The sequence below is a fragment of the Mustelus asterias genome, chromosome 6 (genome assembly GCF_964213995.1).
Source record: "Mustelus asterias chromosome 6, sMusAst1.hap1.1, whole genome shotgun sequence".
Lineage (NCBI taxonomy): Eukaryota > Metazoa > Chordata > Chondrichthyes > Carcharhiniformes > Triakidae > Mustelus > Mustelus asterias.
In genome coordinates this window covers 893,742-911,246 of record NC_135806.1, presented here as the reverse complement: position 1 = coordinate 911,246, position 17,505 = coordinate 893,742, and the positions used below count along the sequence as shown (strand labels likewise).

The window sequence follows — 17,505 nt, the reverse complement described above, 5'->3', positions numbered from 1 at the left end:
AACTCTATGGCCACACCACGTTACTAAACTCCGGATACCCTCCCTAAGCCTGTACCTCCTGTATAACATTTTGGGATGTTTTACAACACAAAAGGCGCTATATAAATGCAAACTATTGTTGCTCATAACCTTTGTTTCATTTTACATTAACTTCCTTCTAAAACGTTGATTATTCCAATGTATAATTTGTCATTAGTGTACAATAGTAACTGTGTTTTCTAACATTTCACTAATGTACACACAAATACAACCTGAATTGGGTGAACAGCCATGATCAAAATGAATGGTGGAGCAGGCTCGAAGGGCCGAATGGCTTCCTCCTCCTTCTATTTTCTGTGTTTCTGTATCGAGAGGCAATGCCAGGCTTAATTATAAATATAGTCAGCAATGTGGATTAAAAATCTGAATGTTAGACATTTCCCTGTTGGGGAAGGGGCTGAGTGTAGTGGGATCATGTCCCCAGTTCAGGTTTTGGAACGATTGTAAAATTATCAGCTGGTTCTCAGTTCCATCATGTGGCATTATTTTGATTACAAGCTGTTACCAAACTCAGCCATCAGTGTGAGATGGGAGAGAGAGAGAGAAAGGGGAATCTCTGAATCTCGCGACAGTACAATCCAATCCATCTATCTTACTCCTGTGTGCTTCTTTTTCTATTATTAACCTGTCCTTGCTCTCTCTCTCTCCATGACCTTGAGAATATGTTTAATGGAGCTTGAATTATGGACCGGAATTAGCTGGAATTCAGTGTGTGAGAGTTGAACATTGGAATGGAGATTATGGTCATTTAACACAATCTATTAGTGAAGAAAAATAACATGCAATAACATGCAATATTCCACACATGAGGATCTGTCAGTTCTGACATGTTTGCTTTACAAATGATTAAAAACGTATGCATCTGAATTCAGAAAACATTTGACCAATCTGCTGTCGTCTATAATTTTCATCAATTTGCTGCTCATTTGTTTGTGTTTTTAACCATTGGATCGATGTCAATATTTATATTTTGTTCATGTCTATTTTATTACGATGAATTAATTCTGGGGTGTTCTAACTAGATTGGAAAGGCAGTTAGTATTTTCATGATGAAATACTAGCTTATGAAGTTTGAAATATATTTTGGGAAATAATTATTCTGGTGTGATAGGAATAACAGAGCAGATCATCAAAGGCTACTTTTGAAGAGTCTATCTTTGAACTGCCTTGCAGGTCAGGCTCTGATGGATGCTGGTGAAGCAATGAAGCAGCTTGCTGAGGTGAAAGACGCCCTTGATATGGAAGTAAAACAAAACTTCATTGATCCTCTACAGAACCTTCATGATAAAGACCTAAAAGAAATACAGGTACTGATGAAACTCCAAGCTTTGTTCTGGGGCAAACCTTCACAAAGTAGCGATGTTAATAAAACTGCTGCATAGAGTCATAGAGGTTTACAGCATGGAAACAGGCCCTTCGGCCCAACTCGTCCATTCCGCCCTTTTTTTTTTAAACTTCTAAGCTAATCCCAATTGCCCGCATTTGGCCCATATCCCTCTATACCCATCATACCCATGTAACTATCTAAATGCTTTTTAAAAGCCTCTACTACTACCTCTGGCAGCTTGTTCCAGACACTCACCACCCTCTGTGTGAAATAATTGCCCCTCTGGACCCGTTTGTATCTCTCCCCTCTCACCTTAAACCTATGCCCTCTAGTTTTAGACTCCCTTACCTTTGGGAAAAGATATCGACTATCTACCTTGTCTACGCCCCTCATTATTTTATAGACCTCTACAAGATCACACCTCAGCCTTCTACGCTCCAAGGAAAAAAGTCCCAGTCTATCCAGCCCCTCCTTATAACTCAAACCATCAAGTCCCAGTAGCATCCGAGTAAATCTTTTCTACACACTTTCTAGTTTAATAATATCCTTTCTATAATAGGGTGACCAGAATTGCACACAGTATTCCACGTGTGGCCTTACCAATGTCTTGTACACCTTCAACAAGACGTCCCAACTCCTGTATTCAATGTTCTGACCGATGAAACCAAGCATGCCGAATGCCTTCTTCACCACTCTGTCCACCTGTGACTCTACTTTCAAGGAGCTATGAAGGAGGCGCCCCACGCCTCCCTGTCCCTCCGTCATCTCCCAACCTTCCTCACCCCTCCCTGCCCCTCTCCTCCCTCCCCTGCCATCCATTACCATGCCTCCCTCCCCCCTCCCCCTCCCCTCCCCATCCCCCTCCCCCTCTGCCACCCCCCTTCCACCTCCCCTCCCCCACCCTCTCCACCTCCCCTCCCCACCCCCCTCCACCTCCCCTCCCCACCCCCCTCCACCTCCCCTCCCCCTCCACCTCCCCTCCCCCCTCCACCTCCCCTCCCCCCTCCACCTCCCCTCCCCCCTCCACCTCCCCTCCCCCTCCTCTCCCTCCACTCTCCCCGCCCCTCCTCTCCCTCCACTCCCCCCGCCCCTCCCCCGCCCCTCCCCCGCCCCTCCCCCCGCCCCTCCCCCCGCCCCTCCCCCCGCCCCTCCCCCCGCCCCTCCCCCGCCCCTCCCCCCGCCCCTCCCCCCGCCCCTCCCCCCGCCCCTCCCCCCGCCCCTCCCCCCGCCCCTCCCCCCGCCCCTCCCCCCGCCCCTCCCCCCGCCCCTCCCCCCGCCCCTCCCCCCGCCCCTCCCCCCGCCCCTCCCCCCGCCCCTCCCCCCGCCCCTCCCCCCGCCCCTCCCCCCGCCCCTCCCCCTGCCCCTCCCCCGCCCCTCCCCCGCCCCTCCCCCCGCCCCTCCCCCTGCCCCTCCCCCGCCCCTCCCCCGCCCCCCGCCCCTCCCCCCCCGCCCCTCCCCCCCGCCCCTCCCCCCGCCCCTCCCCCCGCCCCTCCCCCCGCCTCCCCCCCGCCCCTCCCCCCCCGCCCCTCCCCCCCCGCCCCTCCCCCCCCGCCCCTCTCCCCCCGCCCCTCCCCCCGCCCCTCCCCCCGCCCCTCCCCCGCCCCTCCCCCGCCCCTCCCCCGCCCCTCCCCCGCCCCTCCCCCGCCCCTCCCCCCGCCCCTCCCCCCGCCCCTCCCCCCGCCCCTCCCCCCGCCCCTCCCCCCGCCCCTCCCCCCGCCCCTCCCCCCGCCCCTCCCCCCGCCCCTCCCCCCGCCCCTCCCCCCGCCCCTCCCCCCGCCCCTCCCCCCGCCCCTCCCCCCGCCCCTCCCCCCGCCCCTCCCCCCGCCCCTCCCCCCGCCTCTCTCCCTCCCTTCACTTCCTTCCCTTACTAATTTGTCACCAGTGAGAGGAAGGGTGAAGTGATCAGTGCCTTAAAGAGCCATTGGCCGGAATTCTCCGGCCTGTCACACCCACTGCCGTTGCCAGCGAGAATGGAAAGATTTGGTCCTCAGCGGGATAGGAGAATCCCAGTGGTGTGAACAGCCAGAGAATCCCACCATTGTCTGTGATTTAATTGAGTCCACAAATGTGGTTAGGTGGCAGGTGGTCCTGTGTACTGTGGGGAGGGGGGAGGTGGGGTTGCTGAGCGACCCATCTGTGCTGGTAGGAAAGCTGATCCCATTGTGCTGGCCAGCTAAGTGCCTGATTACACTTAAGGTGGAGATGCTGGCATTGGACTGGGGTGGGCACAGTAAGAAGCCTCACAACACCAGGTTAGAGTCCAACAGGTTTATCTGGAATCATGAGCTTTCAAAGCGCTGCTCCTTCATCAGGTGACTCAATCAGAGCAGCACTCCAAAAGCTCGTGATTCCAAATAAACCTGTTGGACTTTAACCTGGTGTTGTGCGACTTCTTACTGATTGCACTTAGATAAGGTTAGGTGTCCCTTGGAGAGGGATTTCCCACCAGTTCTCCCTCTGGTGACTGAATCCACACCAGTAAATCCCACCCAATATGTGTCTGTACTTTGCAGCTGCTTTTTATTCCTGGTCACTTCAAGTTTCTTTTAATGGACTCACGGTTTATACTTTCACCATTGGTTCACCAGCATGAGAACCAGAATGACTCAGAGCAAAGTCTGAACTTCAGATTGGCATCCGGCAGATTAGAAACAGAACGTTCACTCAGCTCACTCTGTTCCATCATCCAACTACTCTCAACTAATCAAACCTTTTGAAGGAAATGTCATTCCTTTCTCAGAGTTACAAAGCCAATGCTCAGAGTGGACAGGGAAAGCCCTTCACTCATCTCCTTGCTTGCTCCAAAAAAACAATTCCAAGACCATAAGACATCGGAGCAGAATGAGGCCACTCGGCCCATCGAGTCTGTTCCGCCGTTCAATCATGGCTGATATTTTTCTCATTCCCATTCTCCTGCCTTTTCCCCATAACCCCTGATCCCCTTATTGATCAAGAACCTATCCATCTCTGTCTTAAAGACACTCAATGACCTGGCCTCCACAGCCTTCTGCAGCAAAGAGTTCCACAGATTCATAAGAACATAACATAAGAAATAGGAGCAGGAGTAGGCCACCTGGCCCTTCGAGCCTGCCCTGCCATTCAACAAGATCATGGCTGATCTGAAGCGAATCAGTTCCACTTACCCGCCTGCTCCCCATATCCCCTAATTCCCTTATCGATCAGAAAACTATCTACCCGTGATTTAAACATATTCAACGAGGTAGCCTCCACCACTTCAATGGGCAGAGAATTCCAGAGATTCACTACCCTCTGAGAGAAGAAGTTCCCCCTCAACTCTGTTCTGAACCGGCCCCCCCTTATTTTGAGGCTGTGCCCTCTAGTTCTGGTTTCCCTTCTAAGTGGAAAGAATCTCTCCACCTCTACCCTATCCAGCCCCTTCATTATCTTATATGTCTCTATAAGATCACCCCTCATCCTCCTAAACTCCAACGAGTACAGACCCAATCTGTTTAATCTCTACTCATAGGCTACACCCCTCATCTCCGGTATCAACCCGGTGAACCACTCTCTGGCTGAAGAAATTCCTCCTCATCTCTATTTTAAAGGATCGTCCCTTTAGCCTGAGGTTGTGCCCTTTGGTTCTAGTTTTTCCTACTCGTGGAAACATCCTCTCCACATCCACTCTATCCAGGCCTCGCAGTATCCTGTAAGTTTTAATAAGATCCCCCCTCATCCTTCTAAACTCCAATGAGTACAGACTCAGAGTCCGCAACCATTCCTCATACAACAAGCTCTTCATGCCAGGGATCATTCTTGTGAACCTCCTCTGGACCCTTTCCAAGGCCAGCACATCCTTCCTTGGATTTGTGAGGCCCAAAACTGCTCACAATACTCCAAATGGGGGTCTGACCAGAGCCTTATACAGACTCAGATGTATATCCCTGCTCTTGTATTCTAGCCCTCTGAACATGAATGCTAACATTGCATTTTGCCTTCCTAACTGCCGACTGAACCTGCATGTTAACCTTAAGAGTATCTTGAACAATGACTCCCAAGTCCCTTTATATTTCTAATTTCCTAAGCATTTTCCCATTTAGAAAATAGTCTATGCCTCCATTCCTCCTTCCAACGTACATAACCTCACACTTTTCCACATTGTATTCCATCTGTCACTTCTTTGCCCAGTCTCCTAGCCTGTCCAAGTCCTTCTGCAGCCCCCCTGCTTCCTCAATACTACCTGTCCCTCTACATATCTTTGTATCATCTGTAAACTTAGCAACAGTGCCTTCAGTTCCTTCCTCCAAATCGTTCATGTATATTGTGAAAAGTTATGGTCCCAGCACTGACCCCTGAGGCACACCACTAGGCACCAGCTGTCATCCTGAAAAAGATCCATTTATCCCCACTCTCTGCCTTCTGCCAGTCAGCCAATCCTCTATCTATACTAGGATCTTACCCTTAACACCATGGGCGCTTAACTTATTTAACAGTCTCCCATCCGGCACCTTATCAAAGGCCTTCTGGAAATCTAAATAAATCACGTCCACTGGCTCTCCTTTATCTAACTTCCTTGTTACCTCCTCAAAGAACTCTAACAGATTTGTCAGACATGACCTCCCTTTGACAAAGCCATGCTGACTCAGTCCTATTTTATCATGAACTTCCAAGTACTCCGCGATTTCATCTTTAATAATGGACTCTAAAATCTTGCCCATGACCGAAGTCAGGCCTATAATTCAAATTCGATCCAATTCATGGTCTCCACAAAAGAGACATTCTGGATCCAAGCTGACAAGATCAAGCGTTTTACCAGATCTCAGGCTTGATCCTATATTTGATCTTAGCCAAAAGGCCAAGTGCAACGATACGTAACTCTGATAGAATCAAGCTTTCCTTGAGACAAGTCTTATTTTACAGTTGTATTTTAGTTACTCTGAGAATGAGGATGATCAAACCATGGTCATATACATGTCCCACTCTTTAGTGAATCTGTAACTCATTTTTAAAAGCATCTAAACCACAGAATTAAAGGTTAAAGGAGAATTTTAGAATTGAAATGAGATGCCAATAGCAGTTACTATTAAAGTAATTTATAGTTAAGAGGAAGGAAGGACGAATTGTGATTGATGAAGCCTGTGTACAGATCATGCACCCTGAACTCTGCTCTGCATTATTTTTTACCCAGTAGTTAATCATTTAGAATAGTTTAATCATAGAATTCCTACAGTGCAAAAGGAGGCCATTCAGCCCATCAAGTTTGCACCAGCACCAACGGCACCCCCCCCCCCACCCCCCCCCCCTGTCCGTCAGAGCATCCTATTCAGGCCCCATTCCCTTAAGTCCACATATTTACCCCATTAATTCCCCTAACCCACATATCTTGGGACACTAACGGGCAATTTAGCATGACCAATCCACCTAATCTCCATATCTTTCGGACTGTGGGAGGAAACTGGAGCAGCCAGAGGAAAACTACGCAGACACGAGGAGAACGTGCAAACTCCACACAGACAGTGGCCCGAGGCCAGAATCGAACCTGGGTCCCTGGCGCTATGAGGCAGCAGTGCTAACCACTGTGCCACCATGCCAATCGTCATGGCCAGGGTGGCACCATGCCAGGGCGGCACGGTAGCACAGTGGTTAGCACTGCTGCTTCACAGCTCCAGGGTCCCGGGTTCGATTCCCGGCTCGGTTCACTGTCTGTGTGGAGTTTGCACATTCTCCTCGTGTCTGCGTGGGTTTCCTCCGGGTGCTCCGGTTTCCTCCCACAGTCCAAAGATGTGCGGGTTAGGTTGATTGGCCAGGTTAAAAATTGCCCCTTAGAGTCCTGATGCGTAGGTTAAAGGGATTAGTGGGTAAAGATGTGGGGGTGGGGCCTGGGTGGGATTGTGGTCAGTGCAGACTCGATGGGCCGAATGGCCTCCTTCTGCACTGTAGGGTTTCTATTCTATTCTATTCTATTCAATCAAATGTCTGCTTAAAAATAGGATTAATGTTCACCCATGAGTTTTATTGATTGGAAATTCTAATTGTAAATATGAATTAAAACTGATTTTATACATCATTTACTGACATTTATTAATTTTTTTAAAATAAACTACATCGACTGGTTCTCCTTGGTCAACTCTACTGGTTACACCATAGGGATGTTATCAAACACAAAATATCACTGAACCACATGAGGAGATATTAGGACAAGTGACCAAAGATGGTGAAAGAAGTTGATTTAAAGGAGTAAGGAGAGAAGGAGAGTTTAGGGAGGGAACTCCAAAGCAGTGGAAAGTGCGGCCACCTAGGGTGAAATAACTGAAATTGAGAATGTACAAGAGGTCAGCAATAAAGGAGCACCACGTTCTCAGTGGCTTGAAGGGTGGGAGGTTGTAGGAATTGAAACTGGTGAAGCCATGGATGGATTTGGAAACAATGATGGGAAATTTCAAATCAAGGTGTTGCTTAACCAGGTGTGAGTGTAGGTCAGTGAGCAACAGGATGTCAGGTCAATGGAACTCAGTGTGAATTAGATGCAGTCTTGGAAAGGGTCAGATTCACGGAAGGTAGGAAATGACCAGGAGAATATAACACTGGTTAAATCTAGAGCTAACAAATGAGGGCTTCAGCATCAAGTACCGTGTGTTTATCCAATCAGATGTACCAGCAAAACCCTTCTGTTGTTTTTGTAGAATTTTCTATTCATCAATTGTCAATTTATATTGCCCCAAAAACGTTTAATATTTTAATGTGTCATCCGAACAGGAGCTTAGAACATAGAACATAGAAAGCCACAGCACAAACAGGCCCTTCGGCCCACAAGTTGCGCCGATCACATCCCCACCTCTAGGCCTATCTATAGCCCTCTATCCCATTAAATCCCATGTACTCATCCAGAAGTCTCTTAAAAGACCCCAACGAGTTTGCCTCCACCACCACCGACGTCAGCCGATTCCACTCACCCACCACCCTCTGAGTGAAAAACTTACCCCTGACATCTCCTCTGTACCTACCCCCCAGCACCTTAAACCTGTGTCCTCTCGTAGCAACCATTTCAGCCCTTGGAAATAGCCTCTGAGAGTCTACCCTATCCAGACCTCTCAACATCTTGTAAACCTCTATCAGGTCACCTCTCATCCTTCGTCTCTCCAGGGAGAAGAGACCAAGCTCCCTCAACCTATCCTCATAAGGCATGCCCCCCAATCCAGGCAACATCCTTGTAAATCTCCTCTGCACCCTTTCAATGGCTTCAACATCTTTCCTGTAATGAGGTGACCAGAACTGCGCGCAGTACTCCAAGTGGGGTCTAACCAGGGTCCTATAAAGCTGCAGCATTATCTCCCGACTCCTAAACTCAATCCCTCGATTAATGAAGGCCAGTACGCCGTTCGCCTTCTTGACCGCATCCTCCACCTGTGAGGCCAATTTAAGAGTCCTATGGACCCGGACCCCAAGGTCCTTCTGATCCTCTACACTGCTAAGAATGGTACCCTTCATATTATACTGCTGCTTCATCCCATTGGATCTGCCAAAATGGATCACCACACACTTATCCGGGTTGAAGTCCATCTGCCACTTCTCCGCCCAGTCTTGCATTCTATCTATGTCTCGCTGCAACTTCTGACATCCCTCCAAACTATCCACAACACCACCTACCTTGGTGTCGTCAGCAAACTTACCAACCCATCCCTCCACTTCCTCATCCAGGTCATTTATGAAAATGACAAACAGCAAGGGTCCCAGAACAGATCCCTGGGGCACTCCACTGGTCACTGACCTCCATGCAGAGAAAGACCCCTCCACAGCCACTCTCTGCCTTCTGCAGGCAAGCCAGTTCTGGATCCACAAGGCAACAGCCCCTTGGATCCCATGCCCTCTCACTTTCTCAAGAAGTCTTGCATGGGGGACCTTATCGAACGCCTTGCTGAAGTCCATTTGGACAACATCCACCGCTCTGAATGAAGCAATTCTACAAAAACAATGAATTTGTTTTTGCTGGGGCAGCATTTGTGATAAATTGGCCTCAGTCATTCAAGATTAAATCAGTGCTTTAAATATTCCCATTCATTGAACTAAGAACTGGTTATTGATGACAAGAGGAGGGGGTTTAACACCAACGATCCTCATTCCCCACTCCTGAGTGTACAGTTATATATCTGTATAAAGTGTGAGCCACAGTGGATGAAGCAAGTTGTCGGTGGTCTGGATGGAAGTCTCTGTTACAGTGTTACTCAGGCTGCTGTTTATTCATTTGTTGATAGCACCACCTGAAGAAATTGGAGGGGCGGCGATTAGACTTTGACTATAAGAAGAAGAGACAAGGGAAGATTCCAGAAGAGGAGATTCGACAGGCACTGGAGAAGTTTGATGAATCAAAGGAAATTGCAGAATCGAGCATGTTTAACCTGCTAGAGAGTGATGTAAGGACTCTAATTCTGAGCAGAGACGCTTGATGCTCTATTTCATAGAAATGAGTTTAATCTTTCCAATCACTCGGTACACTTTCTGGAGATTTTATAATTAATGTGCTACAATTATGTTTTTTCCCCAAAGGTGTTAGTATTTGAACCTTCTGCCCCATCCATTTCGCATCTGCTGTCACTCCATGGACCATCACTCCCTTGTGAGAGATGGCAGATGTACAGTCCCTCCATGAGTGTCATTGCCAATCGTGCTGCTTCATCTGCCAAAAGAACATGTTTGCTTGTGTGTTGTGAATCCACAGCCTTGCTGAGATGTGACTGAATTAATTCGATTGGATTTTCCCCTTTGATCTCGATGTTTGATGGTGTTGGGGTGGGTGCCCAAAGCCATAGTATTGCAACAATGCTCCCTTGGCCTGTTGCGACAGTCTGACCATTAAAGGAATGCTCATTAACTGGTTTGTGATTTTAAATATATAATTTTCATCCTACTCCAGGCAGTGAGACTGGCTGAAGCATGGATGTGAGGTGCCCTGTTCAGTAGTTGAAGTACTGCACTCCTCATACTTAGCCAAGTTGCTATTTTTTGACACTCGTTGCATCAATAAGCTTTCCGGCAGACCCCAGTAAGATTTTCAGCTCCAGTTAAGTACGTTTCTGCAATATATCGAACCCGCAGATGTATCAAACATCCCTTGACCAGAAGCAGCTTTGAAAAGGTCATAGAATCACTACAGTGCAGAAGGAGACCATTCAGCCCATCAAGCCTGCATTTACTCTCCGACAACAATCACACCCAGGTCCTAACCCCGTAACCCCAAGTATTTTCCCTGCTAATCCCCCTAATCTACACATTTTGGGACACTGCGGGGCAATTTAACATGGTCAATCCGCCTAACCTGCACATCTTTGGACTGTGGGAGGAAACCGAAGCACCCGGAGGAAACCCACGCAGACACGGGGAGAATGTGCAGACTCCAACCAAGGGAGGAATTCAAACCTGTGTCCCTGGCACCATGAGGCAGCAACGCTTGCCACAGTGCCACAGTGCCACCCCATACGGACTCACAAGGTTAACACTGTTTCTCTCTCCACAGATGCTGCCAGATCTGCTGGGATTTTTCAGCACTTTCTTTTTCTATTTCTTGACCAGAAACATATATTTTTTAAGGCAGTGATGTGATACAGAATCTTTGGGTTTTAATTCCAGTGTGATTCTGTGCACTGTGATTGAATGTCTTAGTTCTTAATGCTGAATGATTGTGAAAGGCAGAAGGTGTTAAATAATTTGAACCTGCAGATGATGAACATGGGGTGTCATGCAGTTGCTGCAATACAGTCGCTACCTTTCAATTGGAAAACAATTCTTAAACATTCAGATGAAGCATCTTAAACTTTGCACCAGGATTCCTGCCACCTGGTGGTTCAAATGTCACTAACCACGTTAGGATCCATGGCATGTCTTTAATTTCCACGCATCAATGGAAAGCAAGATTGGAAGAGGTTGTAGATGGGTAGCTCTTATCGATTTCAGTCCCTCCGGCTGGTCACCCACCCCCCCCCCCCCCCCCCCCCCAGTGTTATGTATAATGCTGAGTGAAAGCAGTCCACCAACATGTCTGAATGTTATCGGAGCGAGCAAATGGTCTGTTTTGTTCTGTTTAATCCTTTTAGATTGAGCAGGTGAGTCAGCTAACGGCACTGGTACAAGCCCAGCTAGAGTACCACAGACAAGCAGCACAGATCTACCAGGAGCTCTCCATCCAGCTGGAGCACCGGTGAGTCCAAACTTAATGTCAGCAGTTTTTTCATAAAACACCCCTAACAATTTCATTTTAATTGTAGTCTCGGTTTTATTTGTAAATCTTAAACTTGGGCGTGTGAAATTGTCTGCTGCAGGGATAATATTGCTGCGTAATTGCCTGTGAAGAAAGGGATTTTTCAGGTATATTTTTATTGAAGATTTTTCTCATTTTTATGAGCAATGTAACAATCCCTGGAGCGGGTTTTCTTCACCAGCTGTGAGGCCATATCCACAATCTCTACACCGAAACACTCACCCAGCACCCTGCAGTGGTACTACTCATATTAACCATGGCAAGAAAGGATACCATACATATATACCACCATTATAAATGCAAGGACTATAAGAAGGAAAAACAGATATATATTACACAGTCCTAGTGCAGTAAAACTGACCCAGCGGGCTCCCCAAAAATCTCAAATTCGTTAAGGATATTAAACAGCCAGTATTCAATTTAGACACAGGATCAGAAGCAATGCAGGTAGTCCCCCATGCCACCTTGCACCCCTGGCATAACGAAGATATAGTCGGAGCAAATCTGTGTATTAAGTTTGGTGTAATTGAAGGAGCACCCTGTGGGAAGCATTCCATTATAAAGAAATGGATGTCCCTGGTTTTCAAAGGATAACAAGTGAAATTTGCCTCTGCTCACACACTGGATCACTCTTGGCAACATGGTAAACATCACAAAATCAAAAAAGAAGTGTGACAACGAGGGGTAAAGTCCAGGATGGGTGATGAACTGCAGATTATGACTCCAAACTATTGTGACCCACAGAGTTTAGAGAGGCCAAAGTCCTAAGTAAGATTGTCGAACAGCCTTAAGGATCCATCAGATGTGGCCCTCAGGTTAACAGGATAAAGCAGGGCAAACAGCATTCAGACAGCTTTTGGACAATTTTCATCAAAATTTCTGTGACGAATCTATGAAAATACATGAACACTAGCTGAGGGTAAGGCGTTGAAAAAAGGACATAATGTGTCCCTCAAGATTAATATGCCCAGCTTTCACATGGAGATCAAGAAAACAGTTCCCAGAAGATCCAGCTGGGAGCTGGCCATCAGCTCCTTCTGGAAAGCCGATCACATGCACACTCCTCCAGTGCCCCTCCCCCCTCCACATCAATCAGGATATCTGACACACTATTTAGTGTTGTATTCTGTGAAGCAGAATTGTGTGTGTGCATATGTATGTGCGAGTGTGTATGTGCATATGTGCGTGTGAGTGTGTTACGCAGTGCAGTCACTGGAGGTGCGTGGGGCCAGGGTGGCTGGCAGTGGCTGAGCTCTGAATAGTGATGGCAAATGTTCTTTCCACCACATGGTTGACCGGGAATCTTTTCCACTCTTCCTGCCTGCCATTGACTTGTGTTGGGAGGATTTGCAAGTTAATAGTCCACATGTTTGGCAACGTTATGAATGCATTTCTTGGTCATCAAGTCCTGGAGTGGGATTTGAACTTGGAGTTTCTGGCTCAGAGGCAGGGATGCTAATCCACTGCACCACAAGACCTTATTAATGGAGTTAAAATGGGCAGCGATAAACATTGAGCGGGGCTGGGGAGATAAATATCCACTGATCCACACAGATTATTGATAATCAAAGGACATATTTTTACTGTGTTGGATAAATGCTCACTAATTGATGAGCTCATTGCAAAGGGATTACTGAATTATTTGCAGAATATGTGGAAATATCAGTTTCTGTAAGTTTCCTATTTACAGCATCCATCCTAATCTTTGCAATGCCCTTTCGAGCCTAGCTTCCCACAGTTGAGGATCTGACATCGGGCAATGTGGAAGAGTCAAAATTCCTATAAAATTTCATTTGTTTAGAAGCAAACATGAACTGTTTCTTGCTGAGAAGGGTCTGGCCATTTGAAAGACAGATTTTATCTGCTTTTTATTTCATACTGTCTTCTTGATTCCACATTTCCTTCAGACAGGAAGGCAACATGATATGGAGCACATCTCCGCTGTCCGTTCTGAGTCAGTCCTCGAATCTCTTACTGAGCATTGTTTAAAATTCATAGAATCCCTACAGTGCCGAAGGAGGCCATTTGGCCCATCGAGACTGCACCGACAACTATCCCATCCAGGCCCTATTCCGGCAACCCCACGTATTCACCCTGCTAATCCCCCTGACACTAGGGGGCAATTTAGCATGGCCAATCAACCTAACCTGTACGTCTTTGGAGTGTGGGAGGAAATTGGAGCACCCGGAGGAAACCCATGCAGACACGGGGAGAATGTACAAACTCCACACAGACAGTGACCCGAGGCCGGAATTGAACCTGAGTCCCTGGCGCTGTGAGGCAGCAGCGCTAACCACTGTGCCACCGTGCTGCTCTAATATTTTCTGGTAATGTGTGTTCTGATAGGCTGATCCACAATGGATAACTGAATCTGTTCATTCACTTCTTCCCTTGATGTGCAACAGAAGAACAAAAAACAGCACAGGAACAGGCCCTTCAGCCTTCCAAGCCTGTGCCGATCACGTTGTCCTATCCAGACCAATCGCCTGTATCCCCCTATTCCCCATCTGTTCATGTGTCTATCCAGATGAGTCTTAAATGTCGCTAACGTATCTGCCTCAACTACCTCACTTGGCAGGACATTCCAGGCCCCACCATCCTCTGTGTAAAAAGCTGACAGGACTTTGTCTTTGCAGGATGAAAGAGGCAAGTGCTTGTCCTCGAAGGGAATACAAACCAAAACCTCGTTTGACGTATGAGTTTGCAGATGATACTCAACAGAATGGTGGAGTGACTCACAGCGGACAAAAGACACCAGGTAAAAAGCTGCATCCATTTGACACTTACATACCTGTACGGAGAACTATTAATCTTCATATCAATAATTGGCTGAGGTAAGATGAGCCATTCTGCTCCTCACAAGTGTGACTCTGTCCCAAAACATGACTCCTGGTGCGCCAAGGATCAAATCTCACCGTGGTAATTAATCAGTAATCAATTACTATGAATGGATGATGTGAAGTTGCCGGCATTGGGCTGGGGTGGGCACAATAAGTAGTCTCACAACACCAGGTTAAAGTCCAACAGGTTTATTTGATAGCACAAGCTTTCAGAGCATTGCCCCTTTATCTCTCACCTCTCAGAGACTCTCACCTGATGAAGGAGCAGCGCTCCGAAATCACGTGTTACCAGTTTGGTTCCTTTCTCTGACTGTGTGTGTTTCTTTTCTGAGCTATTTGCTAACTGGTTTATTTTTTTACTGCTAGAAGGTTAAAGACTTTAAATGAAGGAGCAGGTTTGGTAACTTAGCTCTGAGGAAGAGATGGTGTCATTGTTGTCTGACTAATCCTGCTTGTTTCTAACTACAGCAGATAATCAAAACTCTTATTTGCCCGGTGTCCAAGCTGCATGTTTTAAGATAATTGTAAGTTTTAATCTCCCGGTGAGTAATTTAAAGTAAATATAAAAGTTTCAGTTTTTGACAGTTGTTTCTGAAACACAGGCACCCCCCTGGACCAGCCGTGTTGCAGGGCTGCCTATGATTTTGAACCAGAGAATGAAGGAGAACTGGGATTTAAGGAGGGTGATGTCATCACGCTGACTAATCAAATCGATGACAACTGGTACGAGGGGATGCTTCATGGACAGTCAGGATTTTTTCCCATCAATTATGTTCAAGTTTTAGTCCCGTTACCACACTAGAGTGACTCTTGTAACCCCACTTGTCGTTATGTTTGTGCCACAGATGAAGGTGGTTCAGTTTGTGAGATTGATGCAGTGACATTGTTTATCAACAAACTCCATCGTTGTAAAGTCTTCAGTTTACATGTATTATAGTCCTTAACTGTTGCACTCAGTTGCATCTGCAGTAAATGTAGGCAGAAATGTTGCTGATTCCATCCTCAGTGGAAGATGTCATCATGCTCAGTAAACACACAATCCAGTTGTGGTTAGTATCTGTGAAAGCTTTTCTCCTGTTTTCCAGCCTGTTATGTCCAAGTGTAGAGTACTGCATCTAGCTTACCTTATTTTTGTAACAGTCGTAAAGCTGTACAGCTTGGTTCTTGAGAATATATTTATCTAAAATCAAAAGGAGAGAGTCTATGTGTTTAATGAATTGTTTATCTTTGATCTGTGCTGGATCCAGGAATACAAAGTGTAAAAAATGGGATTGTTTAATGTGGTGAATCCAGTATATTAAAAATGTTCAGTAACGTCATTTGTTTGTGTGGACTGTTTTTCCGAAGGACAATTTCTCATTTTACAGAATTGATATTCTGTCTGGCTTTGCGATTCCACAGTAACATTTCTGCTTCCTGCTCTCTCCCACAGCTTCCTATACATTTCTCACTCATTAGTCCAGTAAGTTAGACCACCGCTGACACACGCACTCCAGTCATTTCCTTTAAGGAGAAGGTTCCGGACTTCAACACAGAGAATATCTCAAAAAAGTTGAACAGGTTCTTAAGTTACAGGCGCCAGAGTGTGGCGACTAGGGGATTTTCACAGTAACTTCATTGCAGTGTTGATGTCAGCCAGCTTGTGCCACTAATAAATAAACTTAAGTTGGGGCTTTGTCTGTTCTGTGAGCTATAACATTAACTCCTGCCAGTTGAGGCCAGGAATTCTCCATAGTGGAGGAGAGGAGAAAGGCAGAATGGCTGCAAGCTGGACAAACATATCAGCATCCCATCTGAGGAGGAGATTTCAGTGGCTTTGCCTGGTGATGGAGACCAATCTATTACTCCCATTCACCCCCTAAACAAAGTCAGTGAGGCAGAGAGGTCTGTGAGCAGGGATGGCAATCCCTACATTGAGAGTTCCTACTTCTCCGGTTCCCCAGGTAACCAACAGTTCTCTGTCAAGGATAGAGAGACAGGCAAGTCCACTCATGTGGTTCACTGGTGCCCATTTCACAGCTGGAGCTAAGGCTAAGGTCTAGCTTCTGAAAAAGAATCAGCGTTATAAAATAGATGCACTTTACAGGTGTCCATTCCCCCTGGAGCTATCGTCAGGTGTGTTGGGTAAGGAAGAGATGCAATAAATAACATTGACTGCAGGGTGGCATTGCCCAGTGAGTGGTTTGGGCAGAGCCCCTCAGTGTACCCTCGATGTGAGAGGGACCAATGTCAACATGTCGCTAAAATGAACTTAGTCGCTCCAGATATCTGGCTGTGTCACTGATGGAAAGTTCCAGTGAACACATCCTGGCATCATCGCTGAGATCACACCAGAAGAAATTTCCGGACCTGTTTGATATTCCGATTTGAGGGTGTGTATCGGGGCCATTCCGATTGTCACCTCGAACTGTCAGGGTGTATGTACCGGTAATCACTTACATCATCTCGATCCGGAACATACGTCATCCTCTTCTCACCTGGATAATGATTAACTTCATCCCAGTGGTTTGTACTTTAATTAAAAATGGCCATTTGTACAACAGGTTTCACATTGCAACCTACCTACACGTGTGTGAAACTGGCAGCCCTGACTATGCCCCCCCTCCTGCCCCCAATCCCATACCACTGACTTATACACCCCCCCTACAATTCCACAACGCCCCGAGTTACAACCTCCATGCCATAACTCTCACTGATTTACAATCCCCCAATCCCACACCACTAAGTTACTGCCCCCTGTCCCACTCTCACTAAGATACGCTGCGTTTGGTACCTGCAGTTTAAACAATAATTTATACTCTTATTGAGGGAAATCGGGACTTGAGTAAAGTTACTGAAAAACCAGGAATCCGACTGTCTCTTGATTAAAGTTTCTAAAATCGAATTTCAGTTTCAAATTGACATCTTCCCAGCTTTTCATAGGCAGCTTGGTGGTTTCATCAAATTCCGTTTGATTATTCTGCTGCAGTGTATATGAGTTCAGGTAGTTGTTGTTTCAGCGTGATGTGTTTTTGTGAGGGTTCGTGTTAACTCAGGTTTTATTTTCATTTACCGTCTCCAAGGATCTGCAGGTATATCAAAGAATGCAG

At 46.9% G+C, this 17,505-nt stretch overlaps 1 protein-coding gene across 1 annotated transcript in view; it reads left to right on the top strand.

The window, feature by feature from the left end:
• The window catches only part of sh3gl2b (SH3 domain containing GRB2 like 2b, endophilin A1), a 157,262-nt gene extending 141,527 nt beyond the window's left edge, over positions 1-15,735 (top strand). The window contains exons 5-9 of the mRNA XM_078215312.1: positions 1,213-1,346; positions 9,577-9,735; positions 11,413-11,516; positions 14,213-14,334; positions 15,019-15,735. Of these exons, the coding sequence (XP_078071438.1) occupies positions 1,213-1,346; positions 9,577-9,735; positions 11,413-11,516; positions 14,213-14,334; positions 15,019-15,218 (719 nt within the window). The 3' untranslated portion in view covers positions 15,219-15,735. The remainder of the gene's footprint in view (positions 1-1,212; positions 1,347-9,576; positions 9,736-11,412; positions 11,517-14,212; positions 14,335-15,018) is intronic.
• Positions 15,736-17,505: the final 1,770 nt, after the last annotated feature.